We start from the raw sequence: 24,405 nt of genomic DNA on the forward strand, positions 1-24,405 counted from the left end.
GGATCCGGAGGTCCTGCTGTGTCACCAAAACAAACGGCGGGGCGGATTTTTGTGTCTCAGCGGGAGTTTTTTCACTGGTTTTGAAAATGTGAAAACGCATCTTTGCCTCCGTCCACGTAGAGCTGTCTGTGACAATGGTGTTCAGTGTGGACGGATGTAAAAAGGACAGTCAGGTGGTTTTAATGTATAAAAACAAAGTTTATATCGTGCATATTTTGAGTTTAACCTGCTGAGACGACCTGTAATATCTGAGCTGTCTCTGAAGGGAAGTTCAATTCAATTCAATTCAATTTTATTTACAGTGTCAAATCCTAACAAAAGTGATCTCAGGACACTTTACAGAGTAGGTAAAGACCCCACTCTATGACTTATTTATGATTTACAGAGACCCAACAATTCCCCCGTAGAGTACGGTGGAGACGAAAACCTTCACTATAACAGACAGGAACGTCAGACAGACCCAGCTCTGTGGAGGACGCACATCCGTCTGCACCGGTTGAGGAGGTCAAGACAGCCACTTCTGACTACATTAGATACCTTTGTTTGTCATTTAAAGGATGAAAAGAAAGAGGAGCTTTTTCTTTTTTAATGTTTTGAAGTGTCAGTTTGGGCAGAAAACAATCTGAAAGTGTAAGTGACGGACTTCCCTATTTGATAAGAGAGAGAGATACTTCGTGCAAAGTCTTGAAAGTTTGGAAAAATGCTTCATTTTAACGAATTTTGTCGAGGTTAGGGATAAATAAAATGTTAAATTCAAATATACTCGTTAAAAAATTCTTGACTTTTTATCTGGTGTTTGCTCTACATACACACGTAAATGCAAAAATATTTACAGGCAAAAAAAAAAATCTATATTTTGAGATTTTTGGGCTATTTTGATTCCATTGCACGTCTTTTTTTTTCCGACTGGGGGAAAGAAAACATTTATTTGACTTCACTTTGTTTGCGTCTGTAGATTTCCCCTAAATTTACCAAAAGTTAGCGTTAGAAAATGCCTCATTTACATATTTAAATGTGACATTTCAGAAAACTTCATCTCATCTTCAGCCTCTTATCCGGGGTCAGGTCTCGGGGGCAGCAGCTTTAGCAGGGGACCCCAAACTTCCCTTTCCCGGGCCACATTAACCAGCTCTAACTGGGGGATCCTGAGGCGTTCCCAGGCCAGTGTGGAGATCTAATCTCTCCACCTGGTCCTGGGTCTTCCCTGAGGCCTTGTAATAGAAAAATATTTGTCTTAAAGTGTAATTAAGGCACAAAATCATCCCATTGTCTTTTTTTGAACTTATGAACTTATGAACTTATGAAACATCAAATAAGTCATTGAGACAGTTTTTTTTTGTTTAACAACTATTATCGGAGAGATGCCAGAGAGTGGCTAACAGCCTGACGTGGCTAACACTGATTAGCACGGGCGGTAAGGTTGAGGCATTCAAAGGTCTTTTTCAACCACTAATACTACTGAAAATAACACCAAACCTCTGAAGAAGCATGAGAAGAGTCCCTACACAGAAAACGGAGACCCAACAACGTAGTTAGTGAACCTGGAGTTTATTAAAAGAGTGTTTTAAAGACTTACCTACTGGCCCAGGTACCAGCTCCTCTCATAGTAAAGTCCATTCAAGTGGATTACCAAAGTCAATCCAAAAGGAAGGAGCCCATTGGTGCTTTTTTTTTTATGTGTAGGGACTTCTCACATTCTCATTTATACATTTGATTCATTAAAATACATTGAAAATAGATTTTTTTAAGGTTGATGCCAGTATTTTCTCATTTATGGAGGGCTACAAAGACATATCTGTAAAAACCTTTGACTCTAACGTATCAACAAAATAGAACGAGACTTTTGAACGTGGCTCTGTGGCGTCACGAGGGCTCAGAATGTCCTCTGACCGCTCACATCTGCATTGATAATAGCCATTCAGATGTGATGGTAAAGGCTCTTTGAGAGGCTTTTGGTTCAGGTATCTTAAAAGTGTTTCACTCTTTAAAAGCTGATCCACCCCTGATGGAAACAAGAATCAAACGTCCTTGTGCAGACGAGGACGTAGGTGCAACTCCTATTATGGGAGCGGGTGATGGGGGATGTGGTGGCATTTACATTGGAAATGGTGCGGTGCACCTGGATTTACCTGTTTGGCTGCTTTGCTATAATCACTTGCAGCTCCTTTCTCAAATAGTAGAGAAGAGCACGTTTTTGCGTCCTGCAGCTGCTTCACTGTCGAAAACTGTTCAAATGGAAACTGTATTAACATCGCAAAGCAACAGTTTGCGTCTTATTCTCATTCTTCTGCAGCACTTTGCCCCTGGGGCTGTTTTTCTAGCGGATGAACCACAACACTTACAGCCCACATTGATGAGTTCATACCTGAAGAGATACAGAAAACAAAGACCTCTGAAGAAGAAGAGAGCAGCTGAACAGCTGCAGGGAGCATGAGCACTTTGTTCTCTCAGAGGTAAATTATAAAACCTCAATAATGAGCCGAACCATTCATCATTTAATGATCAAACTGCGATGTCTCGTGTGTAGCGCTGTGAGGGGAATACAGCGGTATTTAAAGACATTATCAGCTGGTGTTACGATGCTCTCGCAGTGCACCTCTGACCACAAAACTGTGGCGAAAAAACCCATCTAGAACTTCACACGCCATGATTATGGTCACATCTGAGTTTCGCGTTTCGTAAAACGTGAGTAAAATTTGGCGTAAAATCTGCCCAAGGTCTTTTTCGGCGAATACATTCTTGAAATAAGCCGCTGAGACAACACGTGAATGTTCTCATTCGTCCAGGTCAACGTTATCCTCGAAGCAGAGGTTAAATACCTGGATCTCACACCAGTTAGTTGGTCCAGTCCCAGCCTGGTCCTGGTCCTGGTCCTGGTCCTGGTCCAGTCCCAGCCTGGTCCTGGTCCTGGTCCAGTCCCAGCCTGGTCCTGGTCCTGGTCCAGTCCCAGCCTGGTCAGATGCGTACATGAACTGATGAAGTCTCTTGGATGAGAGGTGAAACGTCTTCCTAGACAAACAACCAAGTCCAGTTGCTTTGGACTGAAATTGCTTTGAGGACCATTGAGACCATTGTTTTCGTTTAACAACTATAAACGGAGAAATCCTAGAGAGTCGCTGACACTGATAACTCGGGGCAGCGCGGTTAAAGAGATAAAACATAAAACAAAGCACCAATGGGCTCCTTCCTTTTTGGAACAGGACCCTCTGGAGGCTGTGGTGGAGAGGAGGACACTGAAAAAGCTGTTCTCCATCATGGATCATCCTCTCCACCCTCTCCAACTCACACTGGTCAGACAGTGGAGCGACTTCTCCTGAAGGCTGCTTCAGCTTCGCTGTCGTAGCAACAGATACAGGAAATCTTACCTGCCACAATCCATCACTTTTTATAATGAAGAAGAATTACTTTATTTATCCCGCAACGGGGAAATAGAACTTTTTCACTCTTATTAATAATCATGTTACACACACAGGCCCGAAGTACACACACACGCACAGACAGGACCTATATAGATGCAATTAATGGAGAGATGTTACAGCGAGGGGGCTGCCAGTGACCAGCGCCCCGAGCAGTTGGGGGTTCGGTGCCTTGCCCAACAGCACCTCGGCAGTGCCCAGGAGATGAACTGGCACCTCTCCAGCCACCAGTCCACGCTCCATTCATGGTCCACACAGGGACTTGAACCAGCGACCCTACGGTTCCCAGCAAAGTCACCTATGGACTGAGCTACTGCCGCCACCTAATAACTCTCTCACCTTTGCCTGACAGAGAACTCTGCTCTCCCTACTGTTTTTTTTGTTTGTTTGTATATATTATTATTGTTATAGTATATTTAGCATATTTTTTTGTATATATTATTATAGTTTATTGTTTATAGCACACTGTACACTGTGTATATACACTATGTATATATTGGATTCTATTTATGTTATGTACAAAGTGTTTTATTTGCTGACCCACTGCTGCTGTTACAGAATAATTTCCCAGTCTGGGATCATTAAAGTCATTCTATTTTATTCTATTAAGGCATTCAAACGTCTTTTTTAACCACTAATGCTGCTGAAAATAACACCAAACCTCTGCCGTAGCATGAGAAGAGTCCCTACACACACAACAAAGCACCAATGGGCTCCTTCCTTTTGGATTGACTTTGTTAATTGACTTGAATGGACTTTACTATGAGAGGAGCTGGTACAGGGGCCAGTTGGTAAGTCTTTCAAAACACTCCGGGTTCACTAACAACGTTGTCGGTGCTTCGTCTTTTCTTTAAAATTTTGAGCGGGGCCAGAATAAGATGCATCCATTAGAGATTAAACCGTGATCACATCTGTTCCGGACGGCGGATGCCTCACATCTGTCCGCTCACATTCACTCTGCGCTTAGTGGAGAACCTCGAACCTCGCCTCTGGCTTTAATCACTGGCATTAAAAGCTTAAAAACAGAAACACCCACCCCACCCCGCTGCTGCTGTGTTCGGACTAGAGGGTGGAGGAGGGGGAGGTGTTGCCCCCGTCGGTGTGTTAGGTGGCCCAGGTCCTGCCTGCACAAATTGGATTTTCTGCTGTCCAGTAGCTCAGCTGTTGGCTAAGCATGATGTCTCTCTCTCTCTCAGTTTCAATTCAAGTGAAATGTAGGTCAAGTGGGGACCAGATGAGATTGTTTAGCAGTAACGCTGCCTGCTGCTCCGAAACAAAACAAATAGTGTGTTTGATGCAGCGTGTGCGTGTGCGTGTGCGTGTGCGTGTGTGTGTGTGTCAGGCTTGTGTGCTGAAGCGTTACTCAGTTGCATGTATAATGCTGCAGTGAGTCACTGAATCCTATTAGGTGTGTGTGTGTGTGTGTGTGTGTGTGTGTGTGTGTGTGTGCGTGTGTGTATGTATGTGTGTGTTACAGTTGCAGCTCAGTGTCCAGTGAATTCTTCAGACTCTAAAGATTTAAAAAACTCTTAAATAATGTTGTTGGATTCTTTCGTGTGTCAGTAGCGTCCTCTGCTCCTGGACAGCGTCTGCCTTTAGATTCAAGATTCAAAGGGTTTTTCGTCGTGTGTTCGGTAAAGAAACAAGTTTCCTTGTGCAATGAAAGTCTTAATCTGCTGTCCACAGAATGCCAAACAATGTAAAAAATCTAAGTATAAGAAAGAAAAATATACAAAAACAAAGCAATTTTTAAAACGGTAGCTTATTTATAGCCTCGTGAGACCGTCCTGATCTCTGAGCGCCATTGTATTTTAGTCACAGATCAGTCTGGTAACGTTTGACCATCGACCGAACCGATCAGCGTTGGTTTTTAGGTTGATTTAAGTGTAATGAAACGAGAAGAGACTGTTCAGCGTAAACAACATGGTGTGATTGGTTGATTTGGCCCGTATGTCGGTGATAGACAGGTGGTTTACCCAATCAGCAACCGGCATTTTCACCCCTTCCCAGAAGGTCTCCAAACCAGAGCTTCCCACATGGATCTGCTGAGCAAATCTAGCAATCTATCTGTCGGAGTCAGGTTAGCTTATTTAGCAAGTAAATGAAACAACAATGACGAGGAAAACAGTGCAAATATAATTGTAAACAGTGCATTTGTGCAAACTGTGCAGTTATGGCCTGTAATGTAGTCTCTGATGATTATACTCCTTTCAGCTGTTAAAGAGTCTGATGCCAGTGGGAAAGAAGGAGCTCTTTGCTCCGGTCTGAGGGCACAAGTTCCAAGTTTAAGGATCATTAAGAGCCTAAATAAGGTTTTATTAACATTACCTGTCACTGTTTTATAAAGAGGATTTTCCTCCAGACATTCTGAATGATAAAGACCTCACTTCCTGCCTTTGAGTGGATGTTAGTGCACTGATTTATGGTGAAAAAAAATTATTTTATGACTTGAAGGAACCTATTGTATCATGACTTTATTCTGACTTATTCTTTTTGTCATAGTATTCTAATATAATTCTTAAAATCTCAGTAATTTCTATTTTTTTCGTAGTTGACAGACTTGAATTCAGCCTTTGAGTTTTTATTCTCGCTCCATCTCGCGGCTGTATTTTGTATTATCGGACATCGCCTCTTCTTTCCGTCTTATAGCCGATTGCAACCTTTGCTTTTGAGGTTGTTGTTTTGAAGGCATCCAAACTAGACTCAGGTTAGTGTTGACAATAAATCACCCTACTATTATACTCCCAAGCTTTGTAGTTGTGTTTATGCTGCTTTCAGGAGGTTGCATGCAGCTCCTGTGCTTTACCTGAGCATTGTGTTGCATGCGTCTATGAGTCGGTTTTTGTAGTTCCTCTCCATGAATAGTTGCAGTGTTCATCAGAGATCATTCATTCTCAAGAGATCAGTGTAATTTCTGTTTGTTAGAAACCACGCGTTGTGCTGGCTGATGTTTTGGGTATTTATTTGACACCGTCTCCCCATTTTTCTCTTTACGTTCTGCAAGTGGAAGCACGCTCGGAGCTGTTTCCACCTCAACACAACACTTTTTTGTTGACTGTAAACTGAACTGAAGCTTTTCCTCTGCCAGCACCAAACCGCTTTTTTTGGATGGGAACATAAAAAAAGTGTGAAATTGATCCCAAACTGATGCACACTGGTTCTCAGAGAACATCCCGTGCTGTTATTGTGCAGGGAAAATGAATTTCCTTGTTTGAGTTCCAGATCATTGATTCATCAATGAGATATGATCCCAAATTACGATTCTGGTTAACATTTAATGCGTGTGTTGTTGTTCTCCTCGGGCGCTGTTTGTTCAGCTCGGCTCATACATGACACATGCAAAGTGATGATTTCAAGGCTCATTTTTGACTCGTGACCAGAACATCGCTGATTTAAGTCTCCGGGGGGAAAAATTCAGAGTGTGGAGAGTTAAAAGATTAAAACTCTGCCCTCCGTCAGAGACGTGTTGATGGTAGAAAACTACGGGAGTGCTCTGGATCTCACAATGTTCTCACAAGATGACTGGAAAAAGAGGAAATGGGTGGGAAAAAAGAAACCCATTGAAAGATCTGGCCAGTAATTGTTGAGATTTCTTGGTCTGGACTGAAGTTTTTGACAAACTAATCACAATAAATTGACTTGTTAGTGCAAACTCAACACTTCCTGTAGCTGTCTCACACTAAAAGCACCCCCTGCACCCTTAGCCATCACTGTAGCCACATTGTGAGCCAGGAAAAGCAGTTACACGACCTTATAAGTTATATTGAAGGCATCCAAACTAGACTCAGGTTAGTGTTGACAATAACTCATCCTTCTATTGTACTCCCAAGCTTTGTAGTTGTGTTTATGCTGCTTTCTGGATTTCATTTGAAGGACACTTCCCTGTGTCTGCAGCATTTAATATCATTTTATATTATTAAGCAGAATATATAGACCCCCGCCAATGCTTTCTCGCAATGTTGAACTTTATGATGCAGAAGGCATTTTTTATGAAAATCTAAATAAAAGGAAAACAGCAAATTCTCCACTTTGGAGAGAATATACAAGACAAATTGTCATCCGCTATCAAAAGAGATCATTTCTCCGATAAGACAGGATGTTGGAGATGTGGAAGCAAAGAGGCGAATCACTATCACACTGTTTATTCTGGTGTTGCCCTGTTGTGACCACATTTTGGTTGGGCGTACATCAAATTCCAGAGACTTTTGTTTTCAACCAAAATAACTCTTGTTTAATTAGTTGTATTCGGTGGATCTGGAGGAACTGGAGTGGAGGAACAAAGATAAATATCTGATGAGAATGTTGCTGGTCGTGTCGAGTGTGGAGAGTTAAAAGATTAAAACTCTTCCCTCCGTCAGAGACGTGTTGATGGTAGAAAACTGCGGGAGTGCTCTGGATCTCACAATGTCCTCACTAGACTCAGGTTAGTGTTGACAATAACTCATCCTTCTATTAAATTCCCAAGCTTTGTAGTTGTGTTTACGCTGCTTTCTGGATTTCACTTGAAGGACACTTTCCTGTGTCTGCAGCATTTAATATCATTTTATATTATTTAGTAGAATATATAGACCTCCGCCAATGCTTTCTCGCAATGTTAACAAAAGAGAAAATGGATCTGTGTATCTGTCCATGTGATAGGGATGCGCCTCAAATTGAATGTGTTCGTCCTCGGCCGGTGCTTCACTCTTCCACCGAGTTCCATGAATATCGAGCCAGTGGTTTTTCTGTAATCCTGCTGAGAAACAAACAAAACAAACCGAAAAACAGCCTCTGTGGCGGAGGTAATAATGTAAAAATGTCCCTCTATTCCATTTTCTTTATATTGTATTATGTATATATGAATTGCACAGATGTGGGTAGTGACTAGAGCTTTCACTCTCTTCACAAACCTGATTTGGCCCAATTTGACCCCTCTGGCTCTGATTTCTCAAAATTTTTGAGTTCACACAAATTTCTTAGATGCATGGATTAAAAAAGCAGTGGAAATTCAGGTTCTGGTGGATTTTTTGGGGCCCAATCATAGCCTTAGATCTCTTCACATAGCCTCTCTTCCAATACATCGTCCATTAAATTTTGTAGAGAGAGTAGTGACCGTGCGTACAAGTCCGAGTGGTGGTACGCGGGTGTCGACACAGAGCCTACGCGGACCTGAGCGCAGATGCATACAGGCTTTAAAAGAGCTGCTGATTGGCCGCATAATGATGGTGAAGTTGTGAATGCTGCAGCACACACCGTTGCCTTTACCACAACTAACAAGATTAGAGGTCAGGCTCGTTTGCTCTCCATCTGAGCGCGGATGTTTCTCATTTGATTGTAGAACGCCTCATTTGTGCCGTGGACTTCTTTTTTTTTTTTTGTTACACAGTGGAGCCATTATGCTTTACTTCGTCCAAACCCCACCTCCCTTTGCGGAGAACTTGATAGTAATTACCAGAGGAAGATTGGGCTCAGAGGCGCCGTGTTAGGAGATAATGAAGCGGGCAAAGGCTTCGGCTTCACAGCTCTTTGATGCTAACGAGGAGATTCAGCATGTGATTGTTGACTCGTGCGCCACCGCCACACAACTTTCCCACAGTGTCGCTTTCAATCGGGAAACTTTGCCACGTGCCAGAACATGCAGTCTTCATTCAAAGCTTCTGGAAGCTCGGGTGATGAACACCCCGACACAATCATCTCATCTGTTCTGAAGCTAAAGCTCCTCCGTGATCCTCCTCCTCCCGATTTACTCTGAGTGCCTTTGTGGTAGCGTTCAAAACTGTTGACCATTCATGCTTTCTAACACACAATAAAGGTGCAGGTGTAACATTTTCTCACTTACCTCTACTTGCATCTATCAGCTAGACTGCTTTAGTTGCATGCAGTGATGCAAACAGTGTCCGATATCCTACTTTGAACCTTTCACAAGAACTACTTTCTAGAAATATTCCCTGATTATAAACTAAATGTTTACTAACGTGACCAGCATGACTTCGCCTTATTTGAAGGTTGACCAGTGGACATAAGAATAGAAAAGAATAAGAATAGACCTCAGGAAAATTCAGTGTGATCCAAATGTGGACATCATTTCAGGTTGTTGCATTCAATGAAGGGGCATTTTTGCAATATAGTATTGCATTCTCACAAAGTTAAGGGATTCAAGAGAGAGATTTAACAAAGAAAAAGATCAAAATTGAAGCAGCAGAGCCTGAGATTGTGACTTTAGTCTCAGGTAGGTTGGATGAGGCCACACTCAGGCTCCAGATTAGTTTCCATGAAGAGTAAGGTTGTCACAATACCAGCGGGAAAAAAACGTCCTAGGCACACAAATCAACATCCTGCACACAGTGCTGGTGCAGGGAAAGCCATTTCTAGATGGTACAAGACTCCTTCACGACAACAGTTGAACTTTCTCCAGGGTGCACCTGAAGGTAGCACAAAGTCCTGTCGTTGATGCATTCTACTGATGTTAAAGTCTCAGTCGGACAACATTTGTTTGATCACTGAAGCCGACACTATCCTCCGATGCCCCAATAGAAAAACATACATACATTTTTTTAAATGCGCCTCTGCACCTAGAGCTTATTGTTCGTTTTGCAAAAATCCACCGGGCCCGTATCGTTCTGTCCAAATGACGTTTGTTAGCCAGCCTACCTCGGTGTAGGTGGTACTCCATGCTGTTTATAGATGAGAGAAGACACAGGTGCGCTCACAGGAATCTGGTGCACGCGCACTGACGAGCACTTGATGGGAGGGAGCGGAGGAGCTCGGTGGTAGTGGGGGACGGGTGTGAGAGTTGTAAACATTCAAAAATAAATTTTCAACTTGATTTCCCAGACCTGCTGACTGCAGCTTTAAGCAATGCTGTGATGTTGCTGTCGAGATCATGGTAAACGATAAAGTATCGATACTTTTGACAACCCTAATGAAGAGATGATGCGCTTGAATTTTCCAATTCCATTCATCTGCATTGTATTTGTACCTCAAAAAAAAAAAATTCTGCACAACCATACACCCCCTAGATGTAATTGAGAATAATTTTGGTGAACTTAGTCTTCATCTGAGACCTCAGGAAATGCTCCTGAGTGCTTGAAAGAATAAAGAAGATGTGTTCCCCGACAGAAAAATATTCCTCAATACTTATCGTCCTTAATTACAGCAAATTACACAAGCTGCAATTATTTTTTCAGGTCTGTGTTCAGTTTTAGTTCATCCATTGAGGCTTGTTTTCACCGGTTGCTATGCCAACTCTTTCGGGTAACCAGGGAGTTCAAGGTCATGCTTTCTATTGTTCTTAAAAGGCTCCACAAGTCTGTTCTCTTTCTGTGGAGACTCTGCTTCTGCTGGTGCTCAAAAAAAAAAAGGAGGCTGCATCACGACAGGACCAGTACAGAGCTCCCCTTTAGGAAGCTGAAGGTGAACAAGCAGGTGGATCCAGTTAAAACCTGCAGCTGTGCCAAGGAAGTCGTGTTTGTTGGTGCCCATTAGGAGGGGCGACAATGTCAGCCAAAAACAAAATAAAAACTAGAAAAATTCAAGGCCAAAAGGACGGCCTTGTGTCGCCCTCTTCAATCTGAAAGGGTTCTGTTTCCAGTGAATTGCAAATTGCTGCCCTTTAGAAATGATAAAGTCTTGAGTGCTCGTCGGAGGCCCTTGGTGCATTGAAGCAGAATGGTCTTTAAAAGGCAAGGTCTCTGGCTCAGTAACAGTTTAAAACCTTTTCTTTCTTTTACATTCTTTCTTCCTCCCCCCCCCTGCTGCAAGCTAATATTTTAGATTCTTTTCATTCCTGCTGTGAATAATTTGTTCCTCCGACTGAAAAGAACTTAAATGGAGGTCGATAAGCGAGAAAAATGTTTCTCAGTTCTCCGGCGTTTGCGAAACTGCCTCCACTTCCTTTCATGTCTTATTGTTGACTCTTTGTGACATTCGTTTTCTGTATTTTTTTCACTCCTTCTTTTGCGACCTTGTAGCTTAATGAAGGACCAATACAGTCCATGTGAAGAGGAACATTGGCCCATAGAGACGAGAGACTCTCTTCCAAGGGAAAGAAGGAAGGGATGCACATTTTTAATGTTTGGCAGCTGGATCAAAAGTTCAAGAGTACTTCAAGAACTCATAGAAGTTAAATTACTTTCTATGCACATGTTTTATTTTATTATTTCATCTTTTGGCGACAGTTGACGTGTCAGCGTGCAGAAGTACTACAGGGGGTCACGGTGAACAGAGACGAGACATTGACCCATTTTACCTCTGGTCAAGTCAATGACATTTTATATTTCGTACTTTGATGCTTTTATCAGAAAAAAATCACACGGCAAGGACATGAAAACACGCTATTTAAGGGAGGGTGTGACGGGAAAGGTACCAGCTGAGCCTGGACCTTCATTCTGCATGCATGTGTGTCGGAGTACAGGTCTATCTGATGCTGTTGGTGTAACGCTCGACATCCCGCTTCCTTAATCAGCAGAGTTAGGGCACTTCCGAGCACTTCTAGTTAGAAATCTTTTCAGTAAAGCGCTGCCGTCGTCGTCTTCGTCGCCGTCTCAAAGACAGAACAGCAAAGACAACAAAGACAGAACAGCCCCTTTGTGGGAGCAGATGGACTGAACACTGACTGTTGCTGGTGAGTGTTGTGGATTTTGTCACAGTATGTGTTGTAAAATCGGTGAAGCTGTGCAGTCGACCCCTCCGTGTTAACATTAACATAGCATTAAACAAGCTACCTAGCTAATGCTAATGTTATTATAGAAGCAAACCCCACTGGCAGCACTTGGAAATGCTAGGATACGTGGGACCCACGCCCTCAGTGGTTAACAGATAAATGATGAAAGTGCAACAAATCATGATGATTCAACAGAAAACTAATCTACGTGGATATTCATGGTCCATTTAAGTCTTTTATCAGTTTTTAAAGACAGAATAATCCCTGGTTGCAGCTTCTGAAATGTGAATATTTGAGGTTTCTTTCATTGTTAATTGGGGGATTTCGGCTGTTAGAAAAGTCAAAAGTCAGTGGGTTTTATACATTTTACACAGTAAAATATTCATTTATTTGTCAAAAAATACAATCAACAGCTTTAACAACAATGAAAATGATCATTAGTTGCAGCTCTGACTCAAAGCTGCCAAGATCTTTTGCACAACTCTGTCACGTTAGATTAAATGATCCTTTTTGATGTGTAACCTTTAAACGACTGATATTATTTATATTTCCATCCAAAGGCTCTTCAATCATTTCTTTTGTCATGTTCAAAGCGTGACATCGGCTTTTGTGACTTTCGCCCAGTGCCGAGCTCGGCCGAACTCTCTTCTAAACTGTCATGTAAACTTCTAATCCAAACAGTAGCATCTGTTCTTCAGCTCCCGTATGTTACAAATGAACGTCACTCCCGTGGTGGTAACACTTAGCAGGTGTGAGGATACAAAAATAGAAGAACACGAAGACTGGCATGATAGACATATGACCGAGAAGCTGAAATCTATTTCTTTCCCTTTGTAAAAAAACAAACTTCTCGGCCTCTGTGTGTTGTCAGACCATGAAGTTAATTCGCAGACAACGCCGGTGTGTTTTCGGGGCTCAGAGGCAGATGGATGAGAAACGTTGGTCCATGTGGTGCCAGTTTGGTTGCCACCAAAACTGTCGGCAAACACAGCGCGCGCTCTGTGGTCTCAGGACTATTATTTGGCTGGAAAACAGCCAAGCCATCTAATGGAGTGGAGATACATGCAGAGAGTGAGAGAGAGAGAGTGTGAGAGAGAGAGAGAGAGAGAGAGGGAGAGAGAGTGCAAAAACAGAAGACGGGAATTAAGAGGAGGTTGCATGTTTGTGTTGGGGGTCATAAAAGCAAAAAGCAATGCAATCTGCACGAAAGACCTGCGTCCACAGCAGAGGTCCTGTGCAGAAAGGTAATACTTTGCAGCATTTCCAGGTGTCGTCCCCAGGAGCGTAGTTCAGGCGCGGGGAAGCAGAAACCATCCTCGTCCTCCTTCCTGCTCTCCACCACATAATGAAATAATTAGATAATTAGATGAGTAATTGGACTTCTTATTTCTCTTTTCCTCCTGCTGTGACGTCTGCTCGGCTGAACAGATGAGAGGAGCGAACAGAGAAGGAAAGGAAGCGCAGATTTAGAGCAGCGCCACACCCGAGTCCCAAGCGTGCTCCCGGTGCATTATGGGGGAACGGGGACCCCAAATTCGCCTCAACCAATCGTTTTAAAATTGCATATACGCTCTGTGTGTGTGTATGTGTGGGTGTGTGGGTGTGTGTGTGTGTGTGTCAGAGGAAAGTGATTCGTTGCGCACATGCAGTCATCCGACGTGTTGCTGTTTGATGTTAGGGGGGCGATTCGTCAACCAATCGGAGACCTCGACCTAGTTTTTTTTTTTTATCCTCCTTCCCATCCCCAAGCCATGACCACGTTTAAATGTTGAAAGTGTGACTGGCTCAATGCCATGGCAACACAATGTAAAAACCGCCGAACGCAATGTTTAAAGTGGTTCGACGTGGTGCGTGTTCTCAGGGTTGATTCACCTTCTTGTGAGACACCACCCGATTTGGATTACGCTTACAGTGCCTTTGCTTCGTTAACAAGAGCGCGCGTGTGTCTGTGTGTGTGTGTGTGTGTGTGTGTACGTGTGTGTGCACATGTGTGTGTGCACGTGTGTGTGCGATGATGGTGCGTTAGTCACAGAAATAGCTGCCAGCGCACATCAGCCTCCTTTGAGCTCATCACCGGATACTTCAGAGAGAGAGAGAGATGAGATGAGATTAGGGATTTGGTTTGCCGAGAAGCCGTCAGATTGAATCGACACACTGTGTTTAGGCTGTGTTTCATTTTGATTTGTGCGTGTGTGTGTGTGTGTGTGTGCGTGTGTGTGCGTGTGCGTGTGCGTGTGTGTGTGTGTGTGTGTGTGCGTGTGTGTGTTTATCTCTCTCCTGCAGTTCGTTTGAGTTCTTGTGTTTTACCACGCCTCTGGCCAATCATGCACATATTTGCTTTATTCATTTCCCCCCCTCATCGTTCCCCAGGACACACACACCCACATGTACATGCACACATATGCATAGATAAAGACACAGTGCTCACGCTGTGCCAGAGGTGGTCGTGACTTATAGTAAACAAGCTTTTATATTTGTATTTGTTCTCACACACACAAAAGCATTGTTTCATCAAATCCACTGAAGTTGGATTCCTGCAGGAAAAAGGATTCTGTTGATCTCTTCTCCGCTGCGATGGTTGTGAATCACTGCTCCCTCTCTCTCTCTCTCTCTCTTTCTCTCTCCTTCTTTTCCTTTTCTCTTTCCCTCAGAAAATGCACTTGTGCCGCTGCAACCCGTTCTCATCCACTACTTATCACATACCGCTGCTTTTTGATAACGTTGGGAATTCAAACAAAAACTACTTACGTTGCTTTAGGATTAGGCATCACAACTATCTTCACAGTGGCCTCCGGTCGCTGGACTTCATCTCGTTTGCCGTCCCGTCAGTCCGTACTGAGCTTGGCAAGAAGGCATTTTCCTAAGCTGCGCATGCGACCTGGAACAAGCTCCAGCAGAGGCTGAAGCTGTCCAGCTTTGTTACTTTAGGAGACTTCAAACTGCTCATAGGAAGGCTGTTGAGACAGTCTGTGGGGATCTGCACTTGTACATAACTTAACTTGAACTTATCTTGTTCTTTGCCCTCTCAGGTCTCTCTTGCCAATGAGACCCTGGGTCTCAATGAGATTTTACCTGTATAAATAAAGGTTAATAATAAAAAAAAACAGTTAAAATTGAGGAAGATGGTCGTTTCGAACGCGGTTGAGTGGGAAAAAGAATTTAAAAAAGTCCCTGTTCAGTCACTGGAGGTATTCATGTCTAAAGAAAGAAAACTAACCTGCTTGCAAATTTGAAATCATAGGTCTCGAGGACTATAACATCAATTGGCTGTAAGCTGTAGGTGGCCGATTTTGACATTTGACCCAGAGAAATACATAAAACCCTTTGAAAGGTCACAATAATTTGTCGCATTAGAGGATATGAAGCTGGTAAACAGATGCAAACCACACAAACCAGCATAAAAAATCAACAGAACATCTAACAATATGAATAAATTAGTATTATAAGGTTAAGAAAAATAGTGTTTATTCATATTGGAACTGCGTATTCATGTAAAAACAGACCTATTGTTATTTCCAGAGGAACCCTGTGACACTGAAAAAGGTTGGCCTGTAATCATGTGCGTGTGTGTACACAGCAGAAGATAGTAATCTTCTTTATGCTGCTTTTGGTGGTGTGTCAAAATGGCCGTCCCAATAATGAAGACCATGCAAAGGAACATACTGTAACATAAAAAAGATCAACTAGAAGATTAATTATCCATCTATGTACAGTCCACTGCACTGTACTGTACCGCCAAATTAAGCAAACACGCTCACTTAGCTTTGAATCCAAATTACAGTAAATATGGAACATGTGTGGAGAGAATAGATTAGTCTGCAAGTAAATTTCTGTTTTTGTGTTTTCTGGTCGCACACTTGTCATGTGACGTCCTCGTGTCCTTCCGAATCCTGAGTCCCCCCCCCCCCTGCCACGTCCCTCATTGTCACCAGAGTGGATTATATGTTTTTTTGCTGCATGGAGGTTATAATCGGGGTCAAAGTGCAAAGACTTATACAAAATAATGTTATTTTTACTCTCTGTTTTTTTTTTAAGCAGCCTCTGTGGAAATGGCCGCAGCTAATTGGTGTGCAAAGATCATTAAGATCAAAGAGGTCTGTTGCACCATTGATTTTTAGAGCTTTGTCCATCTTGGAATAACCACAGCCTTATAGTTCACAGTTTGTTATTTACCTAAGACTGGTGATTGTCAGGCGTAGCTTTTGGCAATAATATAACATCCATATTTGGTTTTTAGTTTACGGCTAATGCTCACTACTCTGTAAGGCTTTGTGAGGAACCATCTAACTTAAACCATTTAAAACCAATGCCTAACCTCACCACTTTAACCATTATTGGTCAATGCCTTACCTCAACCACCTCACTTGAACCATTCTTGGTCAATGCCTCACCTCAACCATCTAACTTAAACCATTCTTGGTCAAGGCCTTACCTCAACCATCTAACTTTAACCATTCTTGGTCAATGCCTAACCTCAACCATCTAACTTTAACCATTCTTGGTCAATGCCTAACCTCAACCATCTAACTTAAACCATTCTTTGTCAATGCGCTACCTAAACCATCTAGCTTTAACCATTCTTGGTCAATACCTTACCTCAACCATCTAACTTTAACCATTCTTGGTCAATGCCTAACCTAAACCATCTAACTTACACCATTCTAAGTCAATGCCTAACCTAAACCATCTAACTTTAACCATTCTTGGTCAATGCCTTACCTCAACCATTTAACTTACACCATTTGTGGTCAAGGCCTTACCTCAACCCCCTAACTTTAACCATTCTTGGTCAATGCCTAACCTCCACCATCTATTAACCATTTGTGGTCAAGGTCTTACCTCAACCATCTAACTTTAACCATTCTTGGTCAATGCCTAACCTAAACCATCTAACTTACACCATTCGTGGTCAAGGCCTTACCTCAACCATCTATTAACCATTTGTGGTCAAGGCCTCACCTCAACCATCCAACTTACACCATTCGTGGTCAAGGCCTCACCTCAACCACCTAACTTTAACCATTCTTGGTCAATGCCTTACCTCAACCCCCTAACTTTAACCATTCTTGGTCAATGCCTAACCTCAACCATCCAACTTACACCATTCGTGGTCAATGCCTTATTCAACCATGTTGTGAGAGTTTTGCAAAACTTAGGGTGCAGCATCTAGACAGAGATTGGAGAAATTAAGAAATGGTTGCATCCTGGGTAGTGGTACAACAGAAAGCCCCTTCTAAGCGTTTCACATGTGCATGTCTCAGGCTACAGGACCACTGGCTACAGGAAGAACAGGACTATCTTAACTTCTTTTTCACATGTGTATTTAGTTGCCCTCAAAAATCCAACACTTGTTTTAAGATCTCATGAATACTTAACTGCCCATAAACCGAACAAGAACAGACCTCAGGTCAAGTTGTGCTTGCGTCAGCTGACTGGATACCAACTGTTTAGTTCATGCTTCACCATTAGTGGCTCATACATTGACCGATTCCTCTGACAAGTGATATCAAATCCTATTTCTACAGCTGAACAAGGCAGTCTGCCAATTAGTGGTGTATGCTTTTGGTATTGCCAACATCCACATGGACTAGAAGACTTGAAGTGCTTCTTATCTTTTGTTTTTTGGAAGAAACCCTGAAAAGAAAGGTCTAACCAGTCCTGTAGGGGCGTCAAGATACTTAAACTCAATGGCCACAAACAGTGCCAGGTCTTAGGTGCCACGTTTACTTGGCTTGTTGATCCTCCCCACCTTTCCTTCATGTTGTTTCACTCCCTCTTCTCTTAAGCCTAGACCCCTGTTAGGGTTAATTAGGTATTGATTTGATCAGGGCCAGGCAAGGGGCCCTGCTCTGAGGGCTTTGGTCATGCTAAATTATTAATGCTCATGCAGCATTATATATAGCTTAGGTCCAACGGTCACAAGAAAGCCAAACGACAGTTCCTTATCTGCCTTCCCTGTTTACTCACAGATGGATCGCGATGCTCCCTTCAGTGTCCAGTTCTTTTCCACGGCTATTTTGAAATGAGAGAGCGATGCTGTTTCTTGTGTGTGTGTGTGTATGTGTGTGTGTGTGTGTGTGTGTGTGTGTGTGTGTGTGTGTGTGAGAGTGTGTGCTTTGATTTGATAAGCATACCCTGAATTAATTTTTGAGCAGTCCAGTTGCTCAGCAGATGTCGCTCCAAGTGCACTGGGAGTGTTTTTTTCTTAAATGTTTCGGTGTAGTACTTGCTGGATTTCCCTGTTGCCATGTCCACACTGAGGCAGATGAATCCAGCACTTCCTGGATGATATCTGCTGGTTTCAGGTGACCTCATTTCAAAATGATATGAGAAAACCATAATATTCAGATATTATTTCAGCTTTGAATGAAACTAAGCCGTAAATACAGAATTAGTCAGGTGTGTGTGTGTGTGTGTGTGTGTGTGTGTGTGTGTGTGTGTGTGTGTGTGTGTGTGTGTGTGTTAACATAATCCACCACGCTTTATTATTATTGAATTCATGTTTCAGCAGCTCCTCTATCAACGAGGTTTCATTGTGTCATTCGTATGTGCACATCTCATATTTTGAGTCTATTATTAGTTGTTGTTTTTTTGTCTTTTCTGGTGCAGAGGAGGATTAGCTCCATGTCTTGTGATTCCCTCCATGCATGTATTTGTGTGTGTGTGTCTCAAAGTTTGTGTCACGCTGCTCTCGGCTTGACACAACGATTTGGCTCTTTGTGTGTGTATGTGTGTGTGTATACATTTACGTATATATGTGTGTACATGCACATGCATCGTGCGTAACACTGACAGATTCCCAGATGCCATAGTGTGTGTGCGTGTGCACGTGTGTGTGTATGTGTGCGTGTGTGTGGTCTCTTTCTCTACCATGTCATGTGTGAACGCTTTTGGGCCCAGAGTGTGTTTCGCTGACTGACCTACATTTCTGGAGCTTTTTTGCCCGTGGCTCAGGAGACTTTGTCGCTGTTATCTCATCGAGCCAATCACATCCCCTAATCTCGTTTGTCCAATTACATCCTCGATGTCGTCTGTCCAATCGCAGCCTCAGCCTCGCGGGGGAGCCGGCACATCCTCTGCCCTTACGCTGGCCCCGCCGCTGTAGATGCATTTGTGACTGTCACTTTAAATATGAAAACGCTCTCCATCTTGTGGCCCAAATAGCACGGGGCCCATGTGCAACTTTTGACTTTCAGTGCTCATTTTTCACGCTGCAAGCCTAATTATCCCCCCTCCCCTCCCCCTCCCCCTCCCAACTTGAAAGGAGAGCGGTATTTCTGTGCGTATCGGCAGCTGGAGAGGAGGAAAAAAATTTAAGCTTTTGAAAATTCTTTGAAGCTTCCATTTTTTTGTTATCAAAGCTGCCTTTGTAGGCCGCATGAATTTTGCATGTGCAGGTTTAAGGGAACTTTGTGTGTGTATGTGTGTGTGTGTGTGTTGGGGGGGGGGGTGTTTCACCCTACACAATACTGTAGTAATCTAAGACAGAGAAAGGAGATAAAAAGGAGAATGGAGAATATGGGACGAATTTCCCCCGATAGCGTTTGAGACGCTCAGGGTCAAAAATCTAATAGACCAATTTGCGCCCCATCTGTAATGACAAGAGACCCAATACGATGTTGTTTTGAATGATTTGTAATCATGAGCAGTTTTGTAAACACTTAAAATAAATGTTTCACAAGATTTGGTTCCTTTTTTCCACATTTTAAAATGCGATCTTGCAAATTTCAATTCTAACAAAAAGTCGATTTTAGCAGCAGTTGGTAAGTGGTACGCCCACTCAAGCTTCCCTCTGCCAAGCTCAGGTCCTGTGTGTGTGTGTGTGCGTGTGTGCATGTGTGCGTGCGTGTGTGTGTGTGTGTGTGTGTGTGTGTGTGTGTGTGTGTTGATGTGTCTATCACACCATCCCCACATGATAGTTCTTGCTGGAATTTAAAGGATAAGACAACTTAATTGTTACTGGCATTGGGCCAACACAAGCTGAAAAGACTAAAGGATTGGTAATGAGGGATTGCACACACACACACACACACACACACACACTCAGACACCATCCTACGCACTTATTGTCAGGGCAGTGTGACTAAAATGCTGCATAATGACGTTTCTGCATGTCCAAGCCCATAATCAGGAATGCGCAGACTGATTTGAGATGAACAGACATTTCCAAACTGAAATGAACTGAAACAACTTTATGTAGAAATTGGTCTGGTTGTCTTACAGACAGCCCAGTGTGTTGCCAGATTTACTTGGCAGGTGAAGCGAAGAGCTGCCTCCTCTCTTCCTCCTCCGTGTTTATGTAAATATTGTGACCACAAGATTGTTGAATTACTGCAGCTTCTGTTAAACCTGGAGGCTCCACATGGGCTCCATTTTTGTGCTACGGCCTTTAAAAGTCCTCCTTTTGACCCTCTCCCTTGTATTTGAATTATAGTCCATGGGAGGGGAATGTGTTGTTGTAGCCATATGCTTTAACTATTCCCCTCACCAACATAGTAAAAATGTACGGTAACACAACATAATATGGCCCGTGACTTAGAGCGCACCTACCGCCTACTTTCCACGTAGGTTGACCCATATTTCACACAAGTACAGAGTAACTCCCGCTCACTTCGGCCCCTGTTTCCCCCATGGCTTTTACAGTATAAGTTGCCTCCTGGTAATATCCCTAAAGATTGTGCAGGTATTGTACAGTAGACTATTTAATTTCTAATATACCTGGTAGTTAAAGTGATGGGTGGGAAATGACCAGGAGTTAAACTGTAAGTCCGGGCAAAGTAGCACATAAGACACGGCCTAGTTACGATGTAAAACGCGGGATAAAGTAGGGGAAGTGAGCTGCTGAAGATGGTGTAAAGCAGGATGTAAGTTAACCGGAGTTACGTGATGAGACGCAGCCTAGTTCAACTGAAAGTGCACAGGGGAAACAGCGAGGGAAGTGAGCAGGAGTTAAACTGTAAGTTCGGGCAAAGTAGCACATAATTGTACGGGAGTTACGCTCTAAGCCACGGCATAGTTACACTGTAAAACGAGTGGAAATTAGTAGGGGAAGTGAGCTGTTGAAAATGGTGTATAGCAGGATGTAAGTGATAAGACGCAGCCTAGTTAAACTGAAAATGCACAGGGGAAACGGGGGGGGGGGGGGGGGGGTGAGCAGGAGTAACTCACTGAAAAATGGGGTAACCTACGTGGAAAGTGCACGGTAGGCACGGTCTAAGTCGCGGGCCGTATTAAGTAGTGTTACCAAATGAACTTAAGTGAAGCCAAAATATCCCAGATATGTGCGCCACAACGTTGTAATTTTTGAACCAGAGTCTTCGCATTCGTGGCGATGGAACCACAGTATCGAGGTCCCACCCGTACAAACACGACCAATCAGGAGTCAATCACTGCTGTCCATCATGATGTTTCACCCCGTTATATGGCATCAAATCATTCATTAAAACCGAAATTATCAGGTAAACAAACACTCGAACAGACATCAACATGATAAAAACGACCTGAAATGACAGAAACCAGATCATGTTTGTAGCAAGATGAAGCCCTGCTAAGATATCGGGCTGAAACCTCATAAAACCACAGCTCTTAGTCCTCGAGTCTTGCATGTTCCTTCCTTATGCTGGTGCTGCAGGAGCTGAGGCGGCGTCGCAGCTCTTCATGAGGTCAGCCGTAATGATTTTATAACTGCAAAATAAATTTCCACCCAGGCTGTGGCTTATCAAGAGTTTATTCCCCGCAGTGTTAAGTATGGGGCCCGATAAGTGGCTACACTTGAACTATGCATATGTGCTCTTGTAGCCTTTCCATTCCATGTTAAAAAAAATAAAAATATGCACACATTTATACACACACACACACACACACACACACACACACACACACATGTATGTGTCTTTGTCTCCGTTTCTCTGCGACGGCCTCCATTTCCATTTAACGGAGGATGAGGTGGGGGGTGCAGGAGTTGGGAGGGGAGGGGGGGGGGGTGTTCAGGTTGAAAATTGCAATATTTATCTATGTTTCTCTGTATGTGGTTGCCAGGCAACAGCCGAACCAGGGTATTTACAGTTAATAAAATGTGAGTGACATTAGCTTGGTGTATTAGAGGTAAAGCACTAATTTGCTTTAAGAGCTGAGAAGAAAGACCAAAGGGTGTGTGTGTGTGTCTCTGTGTGTGTGTGTGTGCGTGTGTGTGTGTGTGTGTGGTTGTGTGTTTGTGTGCATAGTGACTAATAAATGCTTCCACACCCTGTCTGCAAAGGCACATTTGTGTGTGTGTGTGTGTGTGTGTGTGTGTTTGTGTGTGTGTGTGTGTGTGTGTGTGTGTGTGTGTGTGTGTGTGTGTGTGTGTGTGTGTGTGTGTGTGTGTGTGTGTGTGTGTACGCGTGTGTGTGTACGTGTGTGTGTGCGTGTGTGTGCGTCTATTGTGTGTACATGCATAATAAGCGCTCCCCCAGCCTCGTCGTTGCAGATATTTGGCGTTTGTGTGCCACAGCCTCCTCTTTTGTGTGTGTGTGTGCGTGTGTGTGTGTGTGCGTGTGAAAAGAGCTTCTATTGTCTCAGTATATGCAAGTGTGTGTGCTTGAGTGTGATTTTTATTTTGCACTGTTGTCATTTGTTTTGTCATTTATTTACACCCTCTAAATTCACAGTGAAGGGAATGCATCAGCAAAATATACCCAGCGGGAAACGCACGTTGTCATTTATGTTCCTAACCCTTCAAAAAGATGAAATAATGCCTCAGAAATCCTTTAATATTGCAGTTTGACAGTGTTTTTTTCTTCCAGATTGTGTTTTACGTAGTGTTTAAGCTGCTGTCGTTTGTTGTTTTGATGGTAAACATGTCAGCATGCGCTAAGATCACGTCTCTTCTCTTTTCCGTAGGCTTTGAGAGCATCTTGGAAGGCTTGTTTGGGCCGGGACTAGTCAAAGACATCACCCTTTTCCAAGGTAAACAAGCTCAAACACACAAACAAACAAACAAATATGCATCCGCACCCGCAGCTTTAAACAAATAATAATAAAAAACCTTAGCCGCAAAGCACATGACAGATTTCTGCTCAAACATATTTGCTTATATTTTGCTCCTCAAAGCAGAATTACACTGTGTGAAACTGTGAACATGAACTAAATCAAATCACAAATCAATAAATTCATCTGTGTTTACAAGGACCGAATGATTTAGATCTGTTTTCCTGTGCGTTACCGTTTACATTTTACACTTATTCTGCATGCATTGTTTAATTGACAGCTCTTATTTACTGGGTGTGAGAGACAATATGGACGCTCCGTAAATATTCCAAAATGACAATAAACAGCATCTATCTATTGATCTATCTCGCAGACGTGTATTGCCATGCCAATAGAATCAACAGTACTGCCAAAACGGCTTATAACACATAACAATATGATTAATTCATACGGCAGCCATGTTTAATTTATGCCTAACATGCTGGAAAGACCTGACAGATTTTACTTAATAGAGCTGGAGAAAAAAAAAAAACACGTGAAGCTGGTTTCTGATGGTCTCGACTGGGCAAAGATTTTCTCATTCCTGCAGCTGAAAAGGAAAAGGCTCCTGGTGAAGCAGCATTCACGGTGACCTACAGAAACTGGTGTCCGGCAGAACCAGTCCGTCTGGTCCTGTATTGTCTTTTTTGACAACACTGGCGGGCGCAACATCAGCTGATTTCACACCGTCTAGGTTGCATTCAGGCCTATTCCACACGTAGCCGACTCCTGGATTTTTGAAAATGGGATTTTAAATTCTTTGTTCTTAAAAAAATAAATAAAAAAATGTCAACACAAAAACTAACCTGACTCCGGCACATGGATTGATTCCCATTTGCTCAGCATATCAATCTGGGAACTCTCGTTTGGGGACCTTTTGGGAAGGGGCATAAATACTCGTTGCTGATTGGATAAACCATCTGTCTATCACCAACACGCAACCAATCAGATCAGGGCAGATGAGATGAGCGCAGCTATCGAGCAAGCCGCTCATGCTAAAAGCATCTAACAGCATTGGGGCAAAGCTAAGAGAGTAAACAACATGTCAGTAAAGGATATTTGTTACGTGAATTTACGGATAAAAGGCCCAATTTCAGGAGCCCGGTCCATATCCAACAGAAGCATCCAAGAGAAAAAAAGAGTTTGCGAGCGGCTAACTCCATAGCTGCGCTCATCTCATCCGTGGAAGCCGCCATGTCGTTTACACTGAACAGTCGCTTCTCGTTGCACCACACTTCGAGCCGCCTCAAACCCAACGCTGATTGGTTCGGTCACTGTCTCTGCCGCACGTTACAAGACTGACCTGCCATTACAATACAATGAAGCTCACAAGACCATCCT

General features: G+C 43.0%; 1 protein-coding gene across 1 annotated transcript in view; it reads left to right on the top strand.

Annotated features, from left to right (window-relative positions):
• The window catches only part of lcor (ligand dependent nuclear receptor corepressor), a gene marked incomplete at both ends in the record, with an annotated part of 103,351 nt that overhangs the window by 42,183 nt on the left and 36,763 nt on the right, over positions 1-24,405 (top strand). Inside the window, one exon of the mRNA XM_083936470.1 lies at positions 22,939-23,004. Coding sequence (XP_083792596.1) covers positions 22,939-23,004 — 66 coding nt within the window. The remainder of the gene's footprint in view (positions 1-22,938; positions 23,005-24,405) is intronic.

This window comes from Echiichthys vipera, assembly GCF_963691815.1.
Source record: "Echiichthys vipera genome assembly, chromosome: 2".
NCBI classification, from domain to species: Eukaryota; Metazoa; Chordata; class Actinopteri; order Perciformes; family Trachinidae; genus Echiichthys; species Echiichthys vipera.